The sequence below is a fragment of the Diabrotica virgifera genome, chromosome 6 (genome assembly GCF_917563875.1).
Source record: "Diabrotica virgifera virgifera chromosome 6, PGI_DIABVI_V3a".
NCBI classification, from domain to species: Eukaryota; Metazoa; Arthropoda; class Insecta; order Coleoptera; family Chrysomelidae; genus Diabrotica; species Diabrotica virgifera.
This window is the reverse complement of record NC_065448.1, coordinates 193,223,178-193,249,570: the sequence shown is the minus strand read 5'-3', so window position 1 is coordinate 193,249,570 and position 26,393 is coordinate 193,223,178. Positions and strand designations below refer to the sequence as shown.

The 26,393-nt window shown below is 32.2% G+C and overlaps 1 protein-coding gene across 2 annotated transcripts in view; it reads right to left on the bottom strand.

The window, feature by feature from the left end:
- Window positions 1-5,316: 5,316 nt before the first annotated feature.
- LOC126886607 (glutathione S-transferase 1-like) overlaps window positions 5,317-26,393 on the bottom strand; it is a 60,622-nt gene continuing 39,545 nt past the window's right edge. For both annotated transcript variants that reach the window (XM_050653560.1, XM_050653561.1), the window contains exons 2-3: window positions 18,691-18,891; window positions 5,317-8,331 (exon numbers count right to left, since the gene is read on the bottom strand). In XM_050653560.1, coding sequence (XP_050509517.1) covers window positions 8,020-8,331; window positions 18,691-18,891 — 513 coding nt within the window. In that variant the 3' untranslated portion in view covers window positions 5,317-8,019. The remainder of the gene's footprint in view (window positions 8,332-18,690; window positions 18,892-26,393) is intronic.

The window sequence follows — 26,393 nt, the reverse complement described above, 5'->3', positions numbered from 1 at the left end:
GAGGGTTTGAAGGTCAAGTCTCTAGGGAAAGCAGTCTCTCTCAAGACTCTGAGGTGTCTCTTTTGAATAAGTTTGTAGATAAGATTAGGATCGTACCCGTTGTTAAACGCTATTTGACGAAGAATATTAAGTTCTTTATCATAGTTTGATGGTGATAAAGGAATAGTTTCAAGTCTATGGATATAACTATGGAAAGTTGCATATTTATGTGACATAAGGTGATTAGAAGATAAAGGTATGACATGATCAGTCTGTGTTGGTTTCCTATAGATACTGAAATGGAAATGGTCGTCTAATCTGGTAATAGTGAGATCAAGAAAGTTAATTGATTGGGAAGATTCTAGTTCCATGGTGAACTTGATGTTTGGGTGGATTTGATTGACTTTAGAAAGGAATAGGTCAGCTGAATTAGAATTACCGGAAATGAAAAGCAAAATAACATCTACATATCTAAACCAATGGAGTATTTCCGGATTTTTCATGATATGAGTGGATTCTAAATGATCCATGAAAATACCAGCTAAGAGAGGGGATAAACAACTACCCATGGCTAGGCCATCCGGTTGTCTATAAAATTATAAAATTTATTATAAATACAAAGAAGTCTTGAGCTAGACAAAATTATAGTAATTGGATGATGGAATTAGTAGTAGACGTAGTAATAGAGTTGGCTCTTAAAAGAGAATGTACCAGATTAATAGTTGCATGTTTAGGGACAGAAGTGAAAAGGTTGCTAACATCAAGTGAAAGCATAGTAATGTTGGGACGAAGGTTTATTTGATGGAGATTGTTGACTAGTTGGTTGGTGTTTTTGACTGAGAAGCGAGGGGTGAAATTCGTCAAGTTGTTAATGAGATTTAATATGAATTTTGATAAGATAGATACTGGTGTGTTTATGAAACTAACAACTGGACGGATGGGGATGCCCTCTTTATGTATCTTAGGTAAACCATACAGTCTGGGTGTCAAAGGATTGCTTGGTATTTTATAGTAGGGAGCAAACTGTTCTGAAAAAAATTCTGCAAAGGGTTTCAGGTTGTCTTTAAGTTTATTAATGAACTTTTTTGAAGGATCGTCTGTTAGTGGAATGAAGTTATTTTTAGAAAGAAAAGTAATGACTTTGTCATTATATAACGTTTTATCTAGGATTACTAAGCAATTACCCTTGTCGGCTTTGCTGATGATTAGATTGTGTGTTTTGATTTTGTTTTTGATTGAACTAAGGGTCTGAAGATGAATGTTCCGTTTGTTGTCAGAGAATTGAGGGAAAGATGAGTTGTGCAAAGAGTTTTGAGAAGTAGAGGGTAAATTGAAGGACAAGTTACCAGATGTGTTCAGTGGGATGATGTGATTAGAAGTGTTGGAAGATGTAGAAGATGAAATATTTTTGTTTTTGAATTTATTGATAGTTATGAAGCAGGAATTACGAATAGAGGTTTTTGATTTAACGGAACAGAAAGATTTTGAATAATGATATCTAGCTCAATGGAGAGACTCTGAAGGTCTTTTTCAGAAACCTTTCTTGGAATGGAGTATTTGAGTCCTAGATTTAGTAAATCAAGTTCATTTTTATTAAAGACAACTGAAGAGAGATTTTTAAGTCTTGGGTGGAAAGAAAAATTGGAAAATTTGGTATTGTTCCTGTTATTTTGACTTAGTGAAATATATTTATTACGAATGAGTTTATCAAGTTTAGATTTGAGTGTATTGAATTTAATAAAGGTTACATTGTCCAATCTGTCCTGAACATCATTCAAAAAGTTACTCAGGTTATCAAAGCCTATAGAATGAAGTAAAGAGTCATATGTTACCTTAAGCTTACAGTTTAGGAAGTTAAGCTTTCCATAATGGTTACAAAACTCCTTTTTTAATATTTTAAGCTGGAAGGTGTTCTTTAGGTTATTTTCATAACTAGTGCGGAAAGTGATACTTTCACGCACGAGACTGCCGTTTACCCTAACGACGCGATAACAGAGTTCGGGCAAGCAGTCGAGTGCGGGGAAAACACACGGGAAAAAAACAAAAAAAAAACGTTTAAAAAATTTTTGACCAACTTTTGGTCCTAGAAACATGCAAATTTGTTAAAAGGTGTCCTTTTTGAGTAAGATTGTGCAAAAAATCCGAATCGGAATATTTTTCCTAGCGGATGCGCAGTGACTCTCTGGACTAATATAGAAAGTCTTCAGCGGAAAGTAAGACCACTTCTCGCAAATGCATCATACACGCAGTGCAGTAGAGAGAACAACATTACCGCGGTATCTAGGGGAAAGAGGACTCATGGACATAGGTGAACAATTATTGGATAAGCAAGTTGCTTAATTAAGAATTTATTTTTAGACACAGACAAGACATCGACTTTACATCTCGTAATCTGCGCAGTAGATGACATAACACCGCTTAAACAGAGGTAACAAGGAATGTGCATAAACCACCTATCTAAACAAGAAAAATGCGAACTTGGATACGTAAACCTCTGCATGGGCGGTATCTCAATGAGATCAAGCAAGAATGTGTCGACAATAATACCACTATGGATGTCAAGTCCAAGAAACCATCCAACATCTTACCGGGGGCTGCCAGCCGTTTGCCATGACTCACTAGGAACGAATCTTCACCAAGAACTAACTAGAAAATTTGGAATTTTCAGACCGACCATCTCCCTTACTATCAACATGTGCCTGCTTGAAAACGACAACTACAAGCTATTATACCGGGATTGCACTGTGCTCACAGACCAACGAGTGGCACAGAATAGACCGAATCTCATACTAGTTAACCCATTAACCGCCAAGCAAAGAAATACTGCAATAATATGTAACATATTTGATTAACTAGAGTAAAATAAAAATTTAAACAATCGTAAAAAATTGTTTTACACTTTGATAATAGCAGGTGTCACAACAACAAAATGGTTCGTTTTGGAACCTTAGTATGGTTAGAACATTGCCCACACCTGATTCAGCTTATTTGTCAAAAACGAAGTCGAACGGCCCTCTATCTTTTTTAGAAATTATTTTAGATGTTTCCAGTTTACACTTTTTAATCCTGTATCTCTCACTATGCCAGTTGCATAAATTCGACAAATCGACATATTGTCTACAACACTACACCACCTGCCTTATGTAGCCCCCTCCCTTCAGCCCTAGATTATAACAAAACTTAATACCAGAATACCCGTCTTTCTAAGGATAAGTACGCACTATGTTCGTAATATTGGACCACCAAGGCGGAGCGCGCATTGTTGCACGATCCGGGAGCGCCACTATGTTCACAAACCTCTTGCGCTCCGCGCTCCATGCAACTGGACCCATCGATACGGCATGCGCTCCTCTACATATAAACCGCCACCTATTGGACCGCCGGGAGGAGCGGGCACTGTTGCACGGTCCAGGAGCGCCAACCATCCACTAAGTTCACAAACCTCTTGGACCGTCGAGCGCAACCTCTTGCGCTCCGCGCTGCCTGCAACTGCTCCAATCGATAGGGTATGCGCCCCCTTACATATAAACCGCCACAGATTGGAGCGCCAAGGCAGAGTGCGCACAATTGCACAGTCCGGGAGCGGCAAACGTATCCACTATGTGGAGCAATTGCAGGAGCTCAGAGCGCAAGCATAGTGGATACGGGCTTTTACAAATTTTACACATAAAAATATCCCAACAAATTACTGCCTGTGCGTCACCTTGAAATTCCTGATCAGACAGGATTATAAGTCGACTTCCACCAATGGTTCGTTATCGAACCATTATTTTCAAACACGAGATTTGATGACTCAGAAAAAGTTTTTTTTTTTAAATTTTATAACAATTGATGTACAAACAGGTTAAAAAAATAATGTTTTAATTTATTTGACCACAAAAGTGTGTATGCCAATAAAATTACTACAGAAAAAATAAAGTTGTGTCGAAGGACTGAAAATGTCGGGCATTTAGAAAATATTTTTGTGATGAAAACATGAGTTTGGAAATTAAACAAAATTAAATTTAGTTAAACTTATGTCTTCTGGTTGCTTAAAAAATACAAAGATTAAAAAAAATAACGAACTGTCAAAAAACAATTCTACAAAATATGGTGCGTTTTCGCACCATATTATGCAACGAGCATTTAATGATGGGCATTATGAAGCGAGTAGCGGCGAGTAAGAGCTTCATAATGATAATTAAATGCAAGTCGTACACAATTTTTTTTATAATCATTCACAACAAAAAATATATTCAAATTTATTAATTTTGTAACGCAAATAAATTAAGTAGTTTGTCAGTTTGTTTATATATTGAGAACTGTCAAAGCGTATGTATTTGACTCGCATTGGTCACTGCGTGTATGCCACCTTCATCGCGAATGCTATATCGCGGTTCTGTTGGCTAAAACTGTATCATAATGAAGTTCATTATGATACAGGTAGTGAAATCATAATAATTGATAATATTATAGTATGAGAATAGAAAAAAGAATTTTGTAATCGACTTTTTTAGCGGCATAATTATTTCTCTAGCAGATTTAAGCTCATGTAAATTAAAGAAAATATTTAAAATGGTATATATTATAATACTTATATAAAATAATTAACTTATAAAATATGAATTTTAATTATACTAACCTTTAACCATTTAATAAAAAAATTAAAAAAAGATACGTAACAGACGGGGTTTGAACTCAGTACCTGTCGATCTTCAGTCTACCGCTCTGCCAATGAGCTACCACGTATCGATTCGTTAACGTAGTTTAAAATGGTACTTATTTAAATGTCATTGCATTAGTCACATTTTAAAATAGTTTGAAATAAAAAAAATCGATGTATCAATATAATAGCAATTAAATATTGCATGGTTAGCTAGTTCTGAGCTATTCTGAAAATTTCAGGTGCCTAGGAAACATTGAACTATGTTTAAAATGGATTACAAAATTTGTGGAGATAGTGACAAATACCAAGTAAAGTATATAAAAACGTTTTAATAAGTAAATTTTCCCCTTAGAGAGATTGATAGCCGTATGGCTAAATCTGGAAGCAGCTGATTAATTTAACCAGTTTCTAAGATTTACCTAATGTTTTAAGAATTCATTAAAACTCGTAAAATTAAATTTGTAATCATGTATTTGTTCAATTTTAATTAAAGATTTCTGTTAAACACCATAACAGTTAAATTCACAGTTATTATGAATGACTTCCCGGTATTTTTTATCATCAACGTGTAATGTTTAAATACACCTATATACCTACTCATTCTACATTTAAGCTTTTGCGTTAATATCTTTTTACTGCCATTTGCTAATTTTTCATAGAAAGGTGATAAAAGCTAAAAATAATATTGCACATTTTTACATAAACCTGTATTTTGTAATTTTTAATTCATATTAAAAATAATACATAATAATGAACACTTCAAAATCCTACATTCTATACATTGTATTCATATGCCGTGTGTAGGTATAGTTGTTCCAACAGATCTTTACACATGGTGACATTCTTTACTAAATACTTTTTATACTAGGTCTCTTTTTTTACTCACAGAAACCAGTATGGCAAAATTCATAATTGTTATAACTACTAACTGTTGCCTTCTTTTTTTATTACTGCGGGTAATTATTTATTTTTAAACTAATGTGACAAATAATATGTTTCAACCTATATAATAATATCAGTAAACTACATGAATCTGGCTATTGTCCTGTCGAATGGAAACTTATTTGTTTATTTTCGAGATGACTGTTTTAATTTTTGTTTTTTTTATTTATTTATTACATTTCTATATTTATCTTTATATTAGTAATAGCCGGTATGATGTTCAAGCTTTAATGTTGAGTCCATTAATCTCCGCAATAGTGAAAAAATAGATTTCAATAAAATAACTTTATAAGATACGTCTACCGGGATAACAGCCATTTTACCGGGATAACAGCCATTTCTATGGTTATTATCCCGGTAGCATTAGCCAAAGGATGTACAAACATAAACTTTGTAAATCAGTCAACAACAACTAAAAGAAAGCGATTTACACTTTTAGATGTAGGATACGGACTAAGTAAATCAGCAAATAAAAATTGAAAAGGAAAATTAATATCACGATATTATTTATGAACATAGTTCACAACAAAAGGTCTCATTTTAGGCCAGTAATAAAGTTCTGAAATCCTAGAAAGGGTTTTAAAGACACCTAAATGAGCAGCTGTAGGATCATCATGATACATATGCAAAATTATTTCCTTCTTATGTGGAGCAGGAACAAAAATTTTCCATTCTGGAGTAGAATCAGAAAATTTAAATTTAGAAAAAACATGTTTGTAAAGAACATTATCTTGAACCTTAAAGGCAGGATATAAATCACTATTATCTGTAACTTTTACCAAGATACCAAGCATCTGTTTTTAAATCAGACAAATTCAACAGAGAAACTTGATTCAACAGAGATGCTTCAGGAATTCTTGAAAGTGAATCAGCTACTACAATAAATTTGTGACAAGACAGTTTCATTATCCATCTAGCAATTCTAGGAGAAGGATTCTTCATGCTGTATAACCACTGCAATGATGAGTGATCTCGTGATCTGTAATCACAGTAAAGTTATCACTACCATCAATATAGCATCTAAATTTTTCAATTGAAAGCAAAATTGCTAACAATTCTTTCTCAGTAGTTGTGTACTTTCGCTAAGCTCTAGTTAAAGTTTTGCTGAAGTAAGCAATAGGATGTTCTAATTCATCATCCTTTTGAAATTAAACACCACACACACCAGTGTCACTTGCATCACAAGCAAGATAGAAATGCTTGGAAAAATCAGGACTTGCAAGAACAGGAGCTGTTGTAAGAACCTGTTTAATTTTATGGAAAGTTTCATCAGCTTCAGGAGTCCAAGTAATGGGTTGACCTTTCTTTCTGCCTTTCAATAAGTCAGAAATGGGACTGCAAATAGTAGCAAAATTGTTTAAAAACCTACGGTAATAACCAATTCAGCCAATCAACCTACGTATCTGGGTTGTATTTGTGGGTACATGATATTCCAAAATAGACTGGACCTTACCAGGATCAGTTCTTAACCCTTGATTATCTACTACAAATCCAAGAAATTGCAATGAAGATCTGCAAAACTAGCATTTCTCAAAATTGACAGTGAGATTTGCATCTTTCAAACGGTAGACGTATGAATGAAGATAAACGTTACACTTAATGTTTTGATTTAAATTTTTTGCAAATCAATAATTACGTTTGTACTAAGATCTGTTGGAACAACTGTATGTGCTCACATGCTATGGAAAATTATTTTGTTTTTGAATCACTGAGATAAACACTTAATATATTCTTAAGTTTTGTCTCCACCAAAGCAACATACCGCAACTTACTGCGATAACAACATAAAAGTTGGCTGTTGTTGTGAAGCAGTATGTTTATGTCGCAGTTGGAGTCTGTTGCGTGTTTCCATCTTCGGCGGTAAAGATAAAAGAAAATCTTGCAACATAGCGCAACAGCTACAAATGTTAACATAAGTTTCGAACTGTTTGTTTTGTTTTCTGAATTTGGTTAATAAAATGGTGTTAAAAGGGACTGTAGAAGCCTGTATTATTTTAAGAGATAATTATAAACAGGATATATATATCTTTGGAATGCAACTGACAAAAATTATAAATGCAGAGAAGGTAAATATGATGCCAGGTACAATATTTGTAGCAGTCTAAACTGTGAAATTATAGAAGAGGCAAAACCAAAAATAACAAATTTGTGAGCCCAGTTCTACGGAGAAAGGAAAAAATACAAGGCTATGAAGAAATCCGGAGCAGGTGCCTCTTTCGTCGCTCATTATAAACAACTGTTGCTTCAGTGGATACATGATGATACATCTAGCCGCAAATACGTGCAACAAACTCCAACATTGGAACAACAAAGTTGCTTGGGTATAGATACTTTGTTACAAAAATGTGAAACTTAATTCAACCTACTTCAACATTGTAAAACACAAAAGTTGAAGTAAGTTGCTTTGGTGCAGATACACATTTAGAAAAAGAATGTTATCGTTTTTAATATCACTAATCACGATTCATGGCTGCTTCAATAACATTAATATAATCGTTAACTCCTTCGTTAATTTCTTTAAAATGGGGCACATCCTCAAATCTTTTGATCCATGCTGATATTTTTGGAAACCTTTCTTCTGTGATTGGAATAAAGTATGAAAAAGTTGTAACGTTGGTAACACAGCTAAGATCAGCGATGGTCATTTGGTCGCCAGCTATCCATTCGTTTTGGGTTAGAAATTTTTCTACTATTCCAATAGCCTCATCTAATAAAGCTATATATTTTTCGGGGACTTCTTTGACTGATTCAAATATTATTAATTTCTGCAAAAAAAAAAATAAATTTAACATAAAAAATAATAGTTAATAATTGTATAATAACTAAATAGCATCGAATTTTAATTTCTAGAGGTTTAACATCACAATATAGCAATATACACTGATCAAAACGGAAAAGGACACACTTAATTTGATGTAAATTATTTACAATACACAGTAAAAAATAAAACTTGATAACATTTTGGAATCAAATTTATATTTATAGAGTTATTAGAAGACAACCTTATAACTATCGTGTAAGGGTGACTACAGCTAGAGGGTATCGACTTTTACAACTATGGGCACGGGTATAAGAGAAAATATTCAAACTAGATGTAATCGGCTTCAGGTACATGAGTTGATTGCAAGAAGGCCAGTTAGAGTAGCTCCTTTGACCCCTGTACATAGTAGAGCCAGACGCTTGATTGCAGAAAAATACATGAATTGGATCGCTCGTTACTAATGAGATTTTTGAAGTTATACTTCTTTACGGACATTATGAGGGTGAATTTTAATAGGATTAAAACCTTTGATCCCGGCGCAGTCGCATTACAACTTTGCTCTGATTGGATGTTCAAATGACATGACAAAAATTATCCAATATGGCAGCTGTATCACAGCTGTGAAACTGTGGTTTGGTTATGTATGGTGTATCTTTGTTGCGTTTTAAAATTTGTAGGAAGAGAAACAACAAAAAAAAAGTTAGTTAATGGTTATACTGCCTTTTTAAATAGTTTTCATATTATATTTTTGGACTTATTAACATAGAAAAGATGATTGTTGCATGCCAATGTGAAAGCCCATCAAACTGTAACTAATGAGTTCCACAAAATTACTGATAAAAAACCTATTAGCTCGAAGGCGTAAAGAACTATGAATAACAACAATCAACCGGGACGATCTACAATCTCGCTTATTCAAAGCTAAAGAATCTTACACTGGTAAGTGTTTTAAAAATAGTTGATCAAATATTGTTATGATGCGATATACGCCACTTTGCACGATCCAAGTGATTGCGAAATTTATTGCACAAGTTTTTGCGGCAAGAACTTCTGCAATAGGTTGCAACTAGCTTTCTGCAATAAAATGATTACAGGGTGCAAGTAATTGCATAAACTGAAATGAAATAGACAGAAAGTTTGACCTACCATAAAGTTTAGGTTATGTTGTTTTTATAAATTAAATGTGATTTTTTGAGTAGAGTTATCAGATATTCGATTAAAAATGATAGATTATTGAGAAAATTATAATATGTATTATATATATAACAAAATCAATTAATACCTAATGCAAGTATTACCTATAATACATTATTCATTTACAAAAGGAAACAAGTTGTTACAAAAGAAATAAAAACAGAAAATAGTTTCTTTAATCCTTTTGTTGTATAATTAAAGTTATCCACCAGAATAACGTTATCTGTGAAGCGTGAGATTGGTAAAAAGTTCCTATAGTTTCCTTAAAAATTGTTTAGTTTGAAATTTAGGCTGACAGAATGTCAAAATAAACAGTGTAGCCTTAAAAGTTGCTAAAGATATAACCAAATTGCAGAAAAAAATTGCATGAACATATTCTATTTAGCTGCAACTTCTTGTAGCGAGAAGTTGCTGCAAGTGATTGCAGCTTTTCTGTTAAATTCTCGTGTGACACGATGCAATTTCTATTGCTGTAAGAAATTGCGCAATTAGTTGCATCGTGTGAAGTGGCTATCTCATACATTCACATAACAATATTTTACATAAATCTATTAATTTTAGATGAACCTGCTTATTTAGAGGACGAAAATCATCCTGATCAAGTTCCGTCACAGGAAATGGTACGCAATCAAAATGCCTCAAAAAAGTGCGTAGTTAACATTATGTTGAAAGAATGGGGAGATTGGAAAAGGAGAAGTAAATTGAGAGTGAGTAAATCCAATAAACACATTTATCTTATGCTTTCTCAAGTGGATATAACAACTAAAAAATAAATAATGAAGAATGTTGACAAATTTGTATAGAAATTACAAGTTTTTGAGTGATTTGAACAATTTTAAAAACAGTCTTCTCCTCTCCAGTATAACAGATTTAATATTTTGATTTTTGTTAAAAAATATTCTCAGCTGAGTACTGTGCGGTGGTAATAGACTGTCTCCTTCTATGCAATAAACCATCAGCTCATGTGATGCTCCAGCTACAATTTGCTTAATCCATATTTTATAACTTTTCCACAGCTTTTCGCTTTCATGTATCACATTGTTGTTAGAATTAATGGTTCTGATTTAAGTCGAGTTGCAATGCCACTTTTTTTGAATAGCGTAGTTAACCATATATCTGTTATGTTTAAAGTATCCAAAAATGTTTCTTACGAACTTGGTGTTAGTGTTCTGCTGACTGCAAATTATATTCATATTTACCAGTTTCACGTGGACTCATTTAACTTTTCTCTATTATTTGAGAACATATAGGCCGTCCGCTATAACTTTTCCCGTGTGGTACGATTCATTTTCAATCTAATTAATTTAAAACAGAAAGTGAAACATACGCCGAAGTGTGTAGTATATAGTATAGTATATAGTATACAAAATGTATATACACATCGACGTTCGTTTCAATTTATGTTTTGACTTAATTTGATTGAAAATGAATCGTACCGCATGTGAAAAGTTATAGCGGACGGACTATATCTGCATAAGTATGCTCTACATAAATAAAAGTATGCACTCTGTTTAAAATGATCAGCTATTGCTCAAAAATTATTAAATGAATTGAGTCATTCTTTTTTAGATAATTTCGATTTACATTTAATGTTACATTTATCGTTACATCAGGCTCCAATTCTCTCATTTACGTTAATTTTACAGTTTTTCTAGTGTATTCTTGGTCAGAGTTTCTCAGTTTCTTCAAAATATTAATTTTGGAAACACTTGGATCTCTTTGTCTCTTCTTTCCAAGATTTTTCTTCTTTGGAATTTTTTCTTAGCAGACGTATCTAATAATAATCTAATGCCTTTGATGCATGAAGGGATTTCCGCTGTTGATGCTTCTTGAACATGTAAACCACTGTGAACATCAGGTACCTTATTTTTATCAGTGGAAATTAGTTCACTCGTGAATTATATAGATGTTACAATGTTTTTATAAAAATATTCATCAATTATAGAAATTAATAGTATTGGTAACTTTGGTTACAAAGTTTTTTCCACAGAGTGATTCAAAATTTGCACTTACAATCAGGTTATTTTATTAAACATTATTTATAGGTCTGGATCCCGCGTATGAAAATAAAGTTGATTAATAGCAAGCTGAAAATTTGTTATTAGCTTAAGGGTGTCTAGTCGGACAAACATTGATATATGGGAACACTGGAACAGGGGAAGTTTTAACTGTGGAACAGGTTAAAAATTTGGAACGGTCAGACCACGAAAACGGCACATGTATTTTGTCCGACAGAACAGACTTAAACTCTCCGAACAGAGATTAAATTCCGATGCAAAAATCAGACTGCTATTTATCACCAACTTAGCGTTTTAATGGGTGGAACATGTAAAATATGTCAAATGACAGGAATTATGACAGGTGATAAATAGCAGTCTGATTTTTGCATGAGAGTTTAATCTCTGTTCGGAGAGTTTATGCCTGTTTTGTCGGACAAAATAAATTTGCCATTTTCGTGTTCTGACCGTTCCAAATTTTTAACCTGTTTCACAATTAAAACTGCCCCTGTTACAGTGTTCCCATATATCAAAGTTTATCCCACTAGACACCCTTAAGCTATTAACAAATTTTCAGCTTGCTATTAATCAACTTTTTTTTCATACGCAAGATCCAGACCTATTAGGTACATAAGATAGGATAAAAGTTTTTAGATCAGAATGAAAGTCGTCCTTTATAGATGTCATTTAAGCAATAGTTGAAAAACATTATAAGTGGAGTTATTCAATATCAGGTGTAGTTGTGATCTAAAATTTAAATTGGATTAAATTTTTTTGTAGGCTGAACAGATAAATCAAAAAGTTAACATAGAGGACAATGATGCATTAGCGACTGGCATATCATCTCATACTGACAACACCACAGGAGTTTTTTTTATATTCGAACAATTGAGCTTCGCTTCAAAGAAAGTTGGACGCCTTGAAAAAAAATCGGAAACTCAGCGTTTGGACTTAGGGAAGATATTGAAAATGCTATAAAGTAGGGATATTATACGGGATTTGTATATACTTTTGTCAATAATATATTGTATGATATTTTAAAAGAAAATAATGAGTACCACTAGTGTTACTACAAATGGCTAGTGATTTTAGTAAGTAATTTTGCCAATTTTGTAAAATTGCCAAAAAAAAAAAATTTCTAAATAGTTAATAATTTTGCCAATTTTCGCAAAATTAGCCAAAAACAAAAAAAATATCTACTAAAAACACTAGCCAGTTGTGTCTGAGTTTAGCGAACCGATTACAACTCTTGTTAAATTAAGGTTAAGTTTACACTTTTGACTTGCCTACTGATTTAAAAATATTTTTGTCATGTATGTTGGAACCATAATATGGAAAACTTTTTTATTATTCATTTTACGAAAAATAGTTGCTCTACATAAAAGGTTCTGCAATATCTAGAATCTATGATTCAACCATCAGATAGTAAATTTTATGGGTAATGTACAGGGTATGTCAAAAAATATAAATTTCACTCAAGAGAAAAGTAGCTTTATTTTTACAATATTGAACATTGTTATTATGAAAAGTTAATTGGAATTAGAACTATTTCTAATATGCAATTACATCCTTCTATTTTAAAAAGAAATTATTATTTTCTGTTATTTCAATTATGGTAACTTTTGTTATTAATTTTACGAAAGAAAAGTTATTCTTTATAGAATGTTCTGCATGATCTAAAACCTAAAATATAACCATCTTATATCAAATTTTATCAATTTTGTATGATGTATATAAAAAAATGTTTTTTATGACGACAAAGAAGTATAACTTCTTACGTGCGTACACAAGTACACACACTCTTTTTTTAAATCATGTTGATAGACGAGTTAGAGCCTAGAGAAGACCAGCCGAGCACTTTTTGGATTCCACAATTTAAGAAGCCTAGGCTTTTGGCGGAGGTTATTTTTTTTTTTGTGCTGGGATAACTTTAAATGGTCGCTCTGACGTAGTAGTTATTTGGCGACAAAATAACGAAATATTTATTGAACCATATGTCTCATTTGCTGAAAATATTAATCCAGAATTTATCTATTAGCAAGATAATACGAGACCGCACACACGTTCAACCAAAAGTTCGACTTCATATTGTCAACATGGTACTGGCTGGCTTGATTAGGATGTGGCCCATGTAGAGGTTTATCCATCGAGGTGCACATTTTTTTCTTCTTAGAAAGGTAGTATATGCGCCGTTCTGGTCTCCTCGGTTTAAGCGATACTGCGCCATCGACTGTGCAAATTCAGCCTGCATTCGAAAATAGGTTCGTAGATTAGCAATTTGTTTTTATAAGAATTTCTCACTTATATTAATGTCTTCTTTTTCCTAAACACCATGGTAACTTTCTTCGTCGTCCGTTTAACTGCAGTCACTGAAGGTTTTCACCTCCGATTTCGTTGAACCTCCATCGATTTTCATGAAAATTGGTGAGTAATTAGAGGATACCTCAAGGAACAAAGGTGACATGATGCCAACTTGCGCTTTTACCCTGGGGGTGGATGTCACCCCTTCTCGTGGGTGAAAATGATTTTATTAAAAATAATAGCATAAGTCGATAGAGGGACAAATTATAAGCAAAATTTGTTATGTAATGTTATTGAAATAAATCAACACTTTTTGAGTTATTAAAGACCGAAGATTTTATTTTTTCGTAAAAAAATGCATGTTTTAAATCGGTTTTTTACGTATAAATCAAAAACTATAAGCTTTTACTAAAAAGTTTTTATTACCGAAATTGAAGATAATAAAAAATTGAATACATTCCTCACATAAAGAACTAACCGAATATTAGTTAAAAGTGAGTTATTGGGAATTGAATGTGTATTTTTTTCGACGAGTACTCAAATCTAAGTATTCAAGCTTAAATAACGGGAAAACGATACAATGTATAAAATATTCCTGCCAAAAATTTGTCAAATTACTTCGGAATACCTACCAAAGGAGCTTCCAAACAAGGTAATAGAGTCAAAATTAAGCAAGTTATAATGAAAATAAAAGAACCGTTTTGACTTTTTTAGGAGAAAGAGAAAAATAAAACATACGCCATTTCCAAAAAAATTAAAATTTATAGTAATCCTTACAAGAACTTCTTTATATTAGCATAAATAATGTTTTCGATAATTTTGACCGGTTTAGAATGCATATTTTTAAAAAAAGGGTATAATTTAAAAAAATCATAATTTTTAAAATTATTGTAATTCTCATATTCTTTTGATAATACTCCAAAAATACTCAATATACGTAAAAAATTATATTTAACCAAATTTTAGTTTTTCCTGTGCCAAATATTTTACCTGTTTTACTATTTCTATAGGGTAAAAAATAACCGAGATAGAAACGTTTAAATCTTAAATTTTGCTGTGGGAACCATGCAACTGGGGCCATTTAACCTTTTATTTTTAAAAAAGTAAGAGGTTTAAAAGATTAGTTTCAACACATTTAAATAGTACTTGGAATTAGCTTACAACCAGTTTTTAGATGAACCTGATATCGTAAACACGAACGGAGTTATTAAAAAAACAATAACATTGTTTGGAAAAATTTTTAAAAGATAAATTTTGAAAAAATTTTGGAGCATAAATTTTAACGATATCAACATGTTCGGGGGCTTATTTGATAGATATTTTAAGTACTTTGACAAATGTTTAATGAGTTTATGTTATAAAATGTATCAATGTCCCGTTATTTCATCATGAATACTAGATTTTTTTACTCGCCGAAAAAAATATACATTCAATTACCTATAACTCACGTTTAGTTAACACTAAAAGGTTTTTCAGTAAGAGGTTTATTTCATTTTTTATTAGCTTCAATTTTGATAATAATAACTTTTTTGTAAAAACTTACACTTTTTAAATTATTGATGAAAAATTGGTTAAAAACATGCATTTTTCTGAAGAAAAATTAAAATCTTTGATCTTTAATAACTTAAAAAGTTTTGATTTATTTTAATAACTTTATATAACAAATTTTGCTTGAAATTTGTCCCTCTATCGAATTATGGGGTTATTTTTAATAAAATAATTTTCACCCCCGAGAAGGGGTGGCATCCACCCCCAGGGTAAAAGCGCAAGTTGGCACCATGTCACCTTTGTTCCTTGAGATATCCTCTAACCACTCACCAATTTTCATGCAAATCGATGGAGGTTCAACGAAATCGGAGGTAATAGCTCATATCCACCTTCAGTGACTCCACTATATTTTTGTGCTTAATGAATGTAAGGGATGCAATAAAACACCTAAAAAATCAAAAATCTCCAGGAAGTGATCGTATATCCGCGGATATTATTAATTTGGAGGTGCTACTCTGACTAATCAAATATATAAAATAATACTGAGGGCCTGGAATGAGGAACAAATCCCGGAAGAGTGGTGTATTGGAATCGTTTGCCCGCTACACAAAAAGGGTGATCAATTGGAATGTAGAAACTATAGGGGAATAACCCTCCTTAATACAGCTTACAAAATATTTTCGAGTCTCTTATATGGTCGCCTAAGTTCACATTCAGAGGAGCTGCTTGGAAAATATCAAAGTGGTTTTAGGCCTGGTCGATTAACAACACACCAGATCTTTGTGCTAAGGCAAATACTGGAAAAAACCAATGAACTCAATATAGACACATACCATCTTTTCGTAGATTTTAAATCGGCCTATGATAGTGTCCTAAGAAATAAATTGTATGAAGCCATGGATGAATTCCACATCACTGATAAACTGATAAGATTGGTTAAGAGGATGGGTGCGTATTTTCGGCTGCAATGCTATTCAACGGGGATTCATTTTTTGCGAATCCTGAGAAAACTAATAAATATTTTTGAAAAATTTAAATGCAGAATGAAAGATTACATTATTACCGAGGGTCAAAAGTCCCTGAAAACTTCTATAATGTTTATTTTAATAAGTTACAGGGGTGAAAATCTAAGAGAAAATGTAGTGTGATTTTTAATTTCAAATATCTCATTCAGAAGAAACTTTTTATTTATTATAAGAGACTTTCGGTCCTCGATAATAATTTAGTCTTTCGTTCTGCGTTTAAATTTTTTAAAAACATTTATTAGTTTTTTCAGGATTCGAAAAAAATGGACACCATGTCCGTGGTGATACTTTCCAAATCGAACATTCGCTATCTTTGTCATACAACGCACTGAGTCAAATAGAATATGATGTTAAGACAGTGACAGTTTTAAATATTTTAAATATTTGACATGGCATCGGGAATATTTTGAGTTGTTGATTAAATAATATTGATAATGTATTTGATAAATAATTGATTGAAGACGTGAACTTAATAAAAAGTTATTTATTGTTAATTATTTATCGAAGATCCAAGCAGAGAATACATCACGATTATATTTTGTGATCCAAGTATGTATTTTGTTGTTAAAGATGTTCAAAATAATTGTAAGCGTTCCATAGTAACAATATATTATTAAAAAATCACTTTAACACTTTTGCTCTTTTCTGGATTGAGTATTAGTTTTTGTTGTTAATATAAATTATTACAATCACTGAATACATAGTTAGTGAAAAAATTATCACATAATTTATTAACTGAATTAATAACTTGCAATTATACAAAGAACAGTTATCCAAGAACATTCAAAAGCCATCTGTTTAAAGTTATTGATGACATTACATTGTCAAGTATAATGATATTCTAGTAATGTTTACATATCCATATCAGTGTGAATTTTACTACACGTAATTTGCCGTGTAAAGACAGAAAAAGTAGGGATAGCCGTAAAATATTTGCGAATTATGTACCGATGGCCTAAAGTCGAAATACAGGTCTAACAATCACAGGCGTTTGATACAAATGTTGGGCTGGGACAGGGAGATGCACTGGCGTGTCTCCTCTTCAACATGCTCCGGAAAAGGCGGTCAGGTATGCACCAATAGACAACAGAGGAAATATTTTTAATAAATCATCCCAAATTTTGGCGTATGCAGATGACGTGGACCTAATTGCCCGCAAAACACGCAAACTAGAAGAAATTTATACCACCTTCTCAAATGCCCCAAAAAATATGGGCCTGAAAGTAAACGAGGAGAAAACTAAGATGTTGGTATCAACATCCAACAATAGAACCAGAAACATCGGTCACCAATTCACTGTTGATAACTCTACCTTTGAATTGATGGACAAATTCACATACTTAGGGTTCCTGATCACCAAGAAGAACGTCATGGCGGAAGAAATCAAGCGAAGGATAATCCTAGCGAACAAATACTATTTTGGACTAAGTAGACATATAAGAAGCAGAAACTTAAGCCAAAAAACAAAAATAACCATATACAAAACCCTTATACAACCAGTGTTGACATATGGATCGGAGACATGGACCATCTCCAAGGCAGATGAAAACCTTCTGCCTTATATTTGAACGAAGGATCCTGAGAGTAATATTCGGTGGCATCTGTGAAAATGGTATATGGAGGAGGAGGTACAACTACGAGGTATACCACAGATATAAACATATATTTGGTGGTATATACGTATTATTTCTTATAAGAATTGGAAGACTAAGATAGGCAGGACATCCATCAAGATCACAGCATAACAACCCTCCTAGAAGAATCCTTGTGTCACAACCTGTGGGAAGTAGAAATAGGGGTAGGCCAAAACTTAGATGGAAGGATGGTGTAGATGAGGATGGAAGAAAAATAGGCGCAGCAAACTGGCAACGGTTGGCAATGGATAGGACTGACTGGGAACGTCTGGGACTTGGGAAGGTCAAGGCTCTTTCATAGGGCTGTAGCACCATTGATGATAATTAATGAATGTAAGGGAACAGAATAAATCAATTGGATGTATAGTACCAGTTTATACGAGAGGAATGGACTTTCGAAATAAAGTTGTGAAGTTCCATAAGCAAGATACTTGTAATAGCCATAAATGGGCTTGTGCCGAATAAGTTGCCAGCTTGACGAATGATAGATGGACTAGAAAGATTCTGGAATGGCAACCAAGACAAGGGCGTATCGAAGTAGATGACGACCACCGATTAGATGAACGAATGATATAAGGAGCATCATCACAAATTGGATGCAAGAAGATCAAAATAGAGAGAGCTAGAAAATTTTAAGTGCGGTCTACGTTCAGTAGTGGCCAAATATAGGCTAATGATACTGCTAATGATATATGCATATTTTTTAAAAATGTATTCTACTTACTGTTATTGCGAGCCCCCTTGCGAAGAGAATGCCAGTGTCAAAATGTAGTCTATGGTTGAGAGTAGCTCTCGATTTTATATCTTTTGGAAGTAAAGGCGAATCTTCAGCATATGTTTCAATAAGGTACTGCATAATAGCATGACTATCGGCTAAAATGAATCCGTCATCATCTAAAAGTGGTACGGTATGTTGAGGGTTTAACTACAAAATAATATAAATCTATTTATTTCTCGAGTTAACTACTGAAATTGTATAAATTATATATTAAAAATAGCAGAAAATAGCATATAATCACTCCTCCCCCTGCATTCAACACTACACACTGATGAGCGCGCTAATAACCAACAGAATAACGCAAAAGATGGAAAACCTAATAAGTTGTGAGATAAAAAGAAGTGAAACTAGGGAAGGAGGGAAATTTAGCGATAAAAGCCTATAAATTTACATTCTTTTTATTGTTTTCCATCTTTAGACGTATCAGAGGAGTATGTCAACTAAAACTAACACTGTCAAACTCCACTGTTCAATACGTCTAAAAGTGGAAAACAATAAATATAATATAAATTTATAGGTTTTAATCGCTGAATTTCCCACCTCCACTAGTTTCATTTCTCTTTATCTCACAACTTAATATGTTTTCCATCTTTTACGTTATTCTGACGGTTATTAGCGCGCTCATCACTGTATATACGCAAAATTTTCGATTCTATCAACTGACTGAATTGAAAAATATGCCATATCTCATCTTAAAGTTTAGGAAAGACAGGACAATTCCCTACGCCAACCATCAATTTTGATCCAAAGGTGAACGGATGTAAGGTTTTACGTCCCTCCCCATTTTGGGTCAATTTTTCGGAATCGTCTCCAAAAATTTCGATACCGGAAATATACTAACTCGGCAGCGCTTGAATTCAATCTTGCTTTGAAACTGTTCCTTATAATATATTAATAATTAGGATTTGACATACACACGACCCAGTTTAGCCTAAAAACTGAAAAATTGAACTTTAAAAATTATGGTTTTTCGAAAATTAGGTACATACTCAAAATTTCCACCTACGATTTGCACCGATAACTAGCGTTTGTAGGATGACACCAGACGCGTATAACGGTATACAGGGTGATTGATTAGTAGGGTAAAGCTCAATAGCTCCGCTATAGTAATAGATAGCAATAAAAGTTAATAACAAAAATTTTAGCCACCTTTGAGCTTCACATTACAAAATTAGTTAGAATGTTACAGGGTGTTCGATAACACAGTGGCAGACCTAACTTATGTTTTTTTAAATGGAACACCCTATATTATATTTTATATTCGAAATTCTGTTAACTTCTCCATCACAAAAATATAAAGGTTTGTAATGTTATACAGTATATAACTCCCTGTACAAATAAAAATAAGCACAACAGCAACGGTTTATTAATGCCCTATTTTTTTATTTATTGTCAAATTTTTTAAGAATTATTGATATTGCTAATTTTCTTTATACCAAATACAGGGTGAGTCAAAACGCAAGTACATTATTTTCTCAGTAATGTTAAATGGAACACCCTATATTTTATATCATTATTGAAAAGTAACATTAACGTACTTTAATTTTTATTAACATTCCCTATGCCCAAATTTATTAGTTTTCGAGATATTTTCATTTTTCAGAGCAAATTATTTTAGGTGTTTAAATTTATCTAAATTTTAAGTAAGCCATGACTGAATTGACAATTGAAGATTACCGATTATCAATCCGGTAATCATTGTAACACTGTAGCAAATAAAGAAATAAAAATAATTTATTAGTAATACATTTTACAAACAAAAACACAACCACTACATGCAACATTTTTGAAACCATTAAAAACTATCTTTTTATGTAAATGCAACAAATAAACAAAGGAAATTAGTAATAAATTTTACAAAAAAATACACAAACACAAAATACAATATTTTGTGAAGACAATTAAACACTACTTTTGTATGTAAATGTAACAATGTAACAAATAAAGAACCAAACATAATTTATCAGTAATACATTTTGCAAAAAAACATGTTTGAAAAAATTAGAAGCTATTTTTAATAAAATATTTTTAATATTTAATTACATAAGGTGTTCAAAATTATCTCCTAACACATTTATCTACGCCTAAAAACGATCATTGAGTGAGCTACTTACTCTACGGATACTCTAGGAGCATTTGTAAATTAACACATCGAAATACACTGTGTATCCTATTTTTCATCTCATCCCTTGTTGTTGGAGGTATTTTGTAAACTTCATTATTAACGTAACCCCAAAAAAATCAGTCCAGTTTATTAAATTCTGGTGATTTGGGTGGCCACGCTACTGGTCCATTGAAAAATAAAAATATCTCGAAAACTAATAAATTTAGACATAGGGAATGTTATCTAAAAATTAAAGTACGATAACTTTACGGTACTTTTCAATAGTGATATAAAATACAGGGTGTTCTATTTAAAATTACTGAGAAAATAATATACGTGCGTTTTGACTCACCCTGTATTTGTTATAAAGAAAATTAGCAATATCGACCATTCTTGAAAATTTTGACAATACGTTAAAAATATGGCAATAATAAACCATTGTTATTTTGCTTATTTTTATTTATACAGGGAGTTGTACTTGTTACGATTTTCATATAAAATTGGTTATAACTTTGTAAATTTCCTGTATAACATTACAAACCTTTATATTTTTGCGATGGAGAAGTTAACAGGATTTCGAATTTAAAATAAAATATAGGGTGTTCCATTTAAAAAAAAGAAAGTTTGGTCTGCCACTGTGTTATCGAACACCCTGTAACATTCTAACTAATTTTGTAATGTGAAGCTTAAAGGTGGCTAAAATTTTTGTTATTGACTTTTATTGCTATCTATTACTATAGCGGAGCTATTGAGCTTTACCCTACTAATCAATCACCCTGTATACTTTCATTTACTTAAATCCATTTCGTATGGGAAGAAATGATTTTTCCATCTCACTAAAGCCTATAATACCTTCAGGTATTATATTTCACCTTAGGCGCGCCAGATACCAGAGTCCATATATTTTAAAAGCGGGTAGTGATCAAAATCGGCTAAACCGTTTAGAAGTTATCGAGCTCCAAATTTATAATCGCCGAAATGATCTAAATGGATACAACACTAAACTTGTAATCGGGCAAATCGAATTTATTTGCTAGCAATCATAATAAACTTTGTACAATCTACTCCGAATAGAAAAAAATCTAATATCCATTCGATGGACAAAAAAATATATTTAAAAAAAATGGGATGGCTTGGATATGAACTAGGATTGTTCCATCTCAAGTTTAGCTTCATAACCACTAGTCACTAGACTATTCTGGAGATAATGGTTTATTATAGTCCAGGAAGCAAAGCTTTTCACCTCGAAATTTTTACAGAATGGATCAATTTGCTTGAAAATTTGAGAATAAGTAGTGGATAGTCCATGGATCAAAATCTATATGATGCCGACAGGCGCTTTTACCATGGGGGTGGCAACCACATCCCATCTCGGGGATGTTAACAACCCAAAAATTAAAAAAAACATTCATTCTAAGCAAACAATGTTCTATACATTTTTTTGATAAAATTAAAAGTTTTTGATTTATTCGCTATCGAAAGTGTTAGTTTTATATCTAAAAAATCAATGTATTTCAATGGTATACTCATTTACGATTCACTCAATTTTTGCCGTAGAATAAATTTTATCAAATCAAGTTCTTGGGAATTAAATTACCTACAATTTCATATTTAAAGATTTTTTTGTATCTCTGATGCTAATCTTTATATTCTGAAGAAAATGGCATTTTTTACCTAATTGCAAACATTATTCGCTTTAAACTTCAGTTTTTTTTTTAAAACTAACCATTCTAAGCCAGACAAACTTCTAGAATCTATTAATAATACATAAATAAAGAAGAATAAAACACCGCTAACTTACAATACTATGCTTCCAATTTAATTTTTCCTTTTTTTTTCAAAAAATATATTTATTTTTTAACCCTAAATTTTTCATTTTTTATCTTAGAAAGTTTATTAAAAAAGAATTTTATAGGTCCTTGCAAGATCTATAGGGCTATTAATATTAAATCCTTTTAAAATTCTCAGTTACAAAAACAGGTGGCATTGAAAAGGTTGGTAAAGGTGGTTTTTGTATGATATTACAAGTTTTAATTGTCAATAGCTCACTCAATTTTTGCCGTAATAAAAATTTTTGCAAAACAAGTTCTTGGGAATTAAATAAGCTACAATTTCATATTGAAATATTTTTTCGTATCTCTCATGCCAATATTTCTATTCTGAAGAAAAGGGCATTTTTTACCAAACTACAAAAACTCGTTATTCGCTTTTAACTCCATTTTTTTTTAAAAACTAATCATTCTAAGCCGATCAAACTTCTAGAACCTATTAACAATACATAAATCAAGAAAACCAAATCAGATCAATACCAAATTTTAATTAGGGTGGTGATTAGGGGGTTGTTACGATCACTTTTTTGCTGAAAAAAATAGGGACTGACATTCTTTTCATTTTGTCACTTTTTTTATTGGGAAAATAACGGTTAAAAGTGTAAGTACATTTAACTTATTATCTCTTTAGACTTAGACTATTTATAAGTAAATTTAAAATATATAGGTATACTCATCTCTCCATATTTTTTTGCAAACAATGTTATCTAATAAGAAAATTTCAAATATAATCAATTTAAACAACACGAGATTTAAACAATGATCCGAGATATTATGATATCTCTGATATTATTAATTAAATATTAATTATTCTGCAATATAATAATTATTTTATTACGTCTGGTTACAAGCGAAAATAGTAAAGATAAATAGAAAACCATTGGAGAAAAGATACATAAAACAGCTTAAAATTATTGACTTATGGCTTAAAATTATTAGTCCAGAAAGCCACTGCGCATCCGCTAGGAAAAATATTCTAATTCGGATTTTTTGCACAATCTTACTCAAAAAGGACTCCTTTTAACAAATTTGCATGTTGCCAGGACCAAAAGGTGGTCAAAAATTTTTTCAACGTTTTTTTTTTGTTTTTTTCCTAAAATTATTTTTGTTGCATGGAAAATAGTTTTTTTAGGTTTTTTGGATGATTCCAAACAGAAAAGGTCTTTGGTGACTTTTCTCTAAAAATGATAGTTTTTGACATATAAGCGATTAAACATTGAAAAATTGCGAAATCGGCCATTTTTAACCCTCAAAAACTATGTGAAAAACTTAAAATTTGAATGTTGCCAAGGTAGGTAGATATTCTTTAAACATCGATTCATGAAATCCCGAAGAGTTTTTTGCAATACAATATTCAAAACTCCTTCGTTTTTTAATTGATAATCAAGCGTGCGCGACACTATTTTCCACCGACAGTATGGGGCAAATGAAAGGAATAAATTCGCTATTTCGTAAACCGGCGAATTTAAGGAAAAATCCCGAAACAGGTCGATTTGTATTTTTAAGTTATGATATTGTGGAATGTATGGTATACTAGTGACGTCATCCATCTGGGCGTGATGACGTAATCGATTATTTTTTAAATGAGAATAGGGGTCGTGTGGTAACTCATTTGAAAGGTTCTTCAATTCTCTATTCAGTAATGTAAACATTTACATAATTATTTATACAGGGTGTCGTTCTACTTCTTTTTTTGTCAAATAATTTAATTTAATAAAAATTTTTTGGGCACCCTGTATAAATAATGATGTAAATGTTTACATTACTGAATAGAGAATTGAAGAACCTTTCAAATGAGTTACCACACGACCCCTATTCTCATTTAAAAAAATAATCGATTACGTCATCACGCCCAGATGGATGACGTCACTAGTATACCATACATTCCACAATATCATAACTTAAAAATACAAATCGACCTGTTTCGGGATTTTTCCTTAAATTCGCCGGTTTACGAAATAGCGAATTTATTCCTTTCATTTGCACCATACTGTCGGTGGAAAATAGTGTCGCGCACGCTTGATTATCAATTAAAAAACGAAGGAGTTTTGAATATTGTATTGCAAAAAACTCTTCGGGATTTCATGAATCGATATTTAAAGAATATCTACCTACCTTGGCAATATTCAAATTTTAAGTTTTTCACATAGTTTTTGAGGGTTAGAAATGGCCGATTTCGCAATTTTTCAATTTTTAATCGCTTATATGTCAAAAACTATAATTTTTAGGGAAAAGTCACTAAAGACGTTTTCTGTTTGGAATGATCCAAAAAACCTAAAAAAACTTTGTTCGATGCAAAAAAAAATATTTTAGGAAAAAAACAAAAAAAAAAACGTTTACAAAATTTTTGACCACCTTTTGGTCCTGGCAACATGCAAATTTGTTAAAAGGAGTCCTTTTTGAGTAAGATTGTGCAAAAAATCCGAATTAGAATATTTTTCCTAGCTGATGCGCAGTGGCTTTCTGGACTATATGAACATAGGACTCTCGTATGCTTTTGCATTTCGTCCAATGTTGCATTGAATCCAATTTGTAATCACTTTTTTTTATATCATCAGTCCATTTCATCGAGGATCAACCTCTGTTTCTGTTGGCTATTCGGAGGCTCCATTCTAAAACTGTTTTCCTCCAATTATTAACTGCTCTTGCTACACGATTTGCTACGAGTTCTATTTAAGTGTTGTTGTTATTTTTTTTAGTAACATATGCTTCTCCTAATCTTTTGCTTATAGTAGTATATTATATAATATAATATTCGTAGAGAAACTACTAAAATTATTCCCTCTATTGCTTTTTCCATAATTTGTAGTTTACTCACTGTTATTCTTGTGAAAGGTAGAGTTTTTTACGTAATTTATGCATGTTTATTATACCAGGTGTCAAATAACAGTAGACATTTTCTTGATAAATTTAATCAAGGAAGTTTTTTCAAGTCCAACGAGCAAGTCGAAAGCTCAATGCACTTACTTATATGCCTTCAAGGAGAATGTTCTATAAAGCTATCTAGCTAGCTATCCCAGTTAGATTGTTTACAAAATCTTCTTTTTAAAGTGCCTATCCGTTCCAGATGTTAGCGATATTCATGGCTATCTTAAATTTGTTTACCGCAGCGTGGAACAGTTCAGTGGTAGTCGTGTGAAACTTTCGTACATTTTGAAGCCAGGAAATGCGTCTTCTTCTCGGTTCTCTTTTACCATTTACCTTCCCTTGGAGAATCAGTTGGAGAAGGCCGTAACGTTCTTGATTTCTGATTACAAAATGAGGTTTACCAAATACTGGAACATAATTCTTTAGAGTTAGCTTTTTTGATTGCAAGTAGGATGAGAACTGCTTTTTTGATTTTTTTCAGTTTTGAATATATTTGTTGGTTTGTAACGAAATATGATACACTTAATTAATGCGTTAGTTTGATAAAAATGTGAAATAGATTAATATATTAAAATAAACAGGATAGCTTACATGAAATATGAGGGTATGCGTCCTTTACCTTAATGTCTGTTTAGATAAAGTCTGTAACATAACCGAATCAGAGAACAAGGACCACAGAGAAACGACACAACCGCACTAAAAACGTGTACCGTTTTTGAAGACGCATGCGCGAACCTGGTTGCTTTAAGTATCACCAGCATGCTAATTCTGTCCCTCCTGGTTGTTTTACAATAGTCCGTAGGCGTGTATGGTAAATACTCGACTTAAAAGTTTGTTTGAGCATTTAT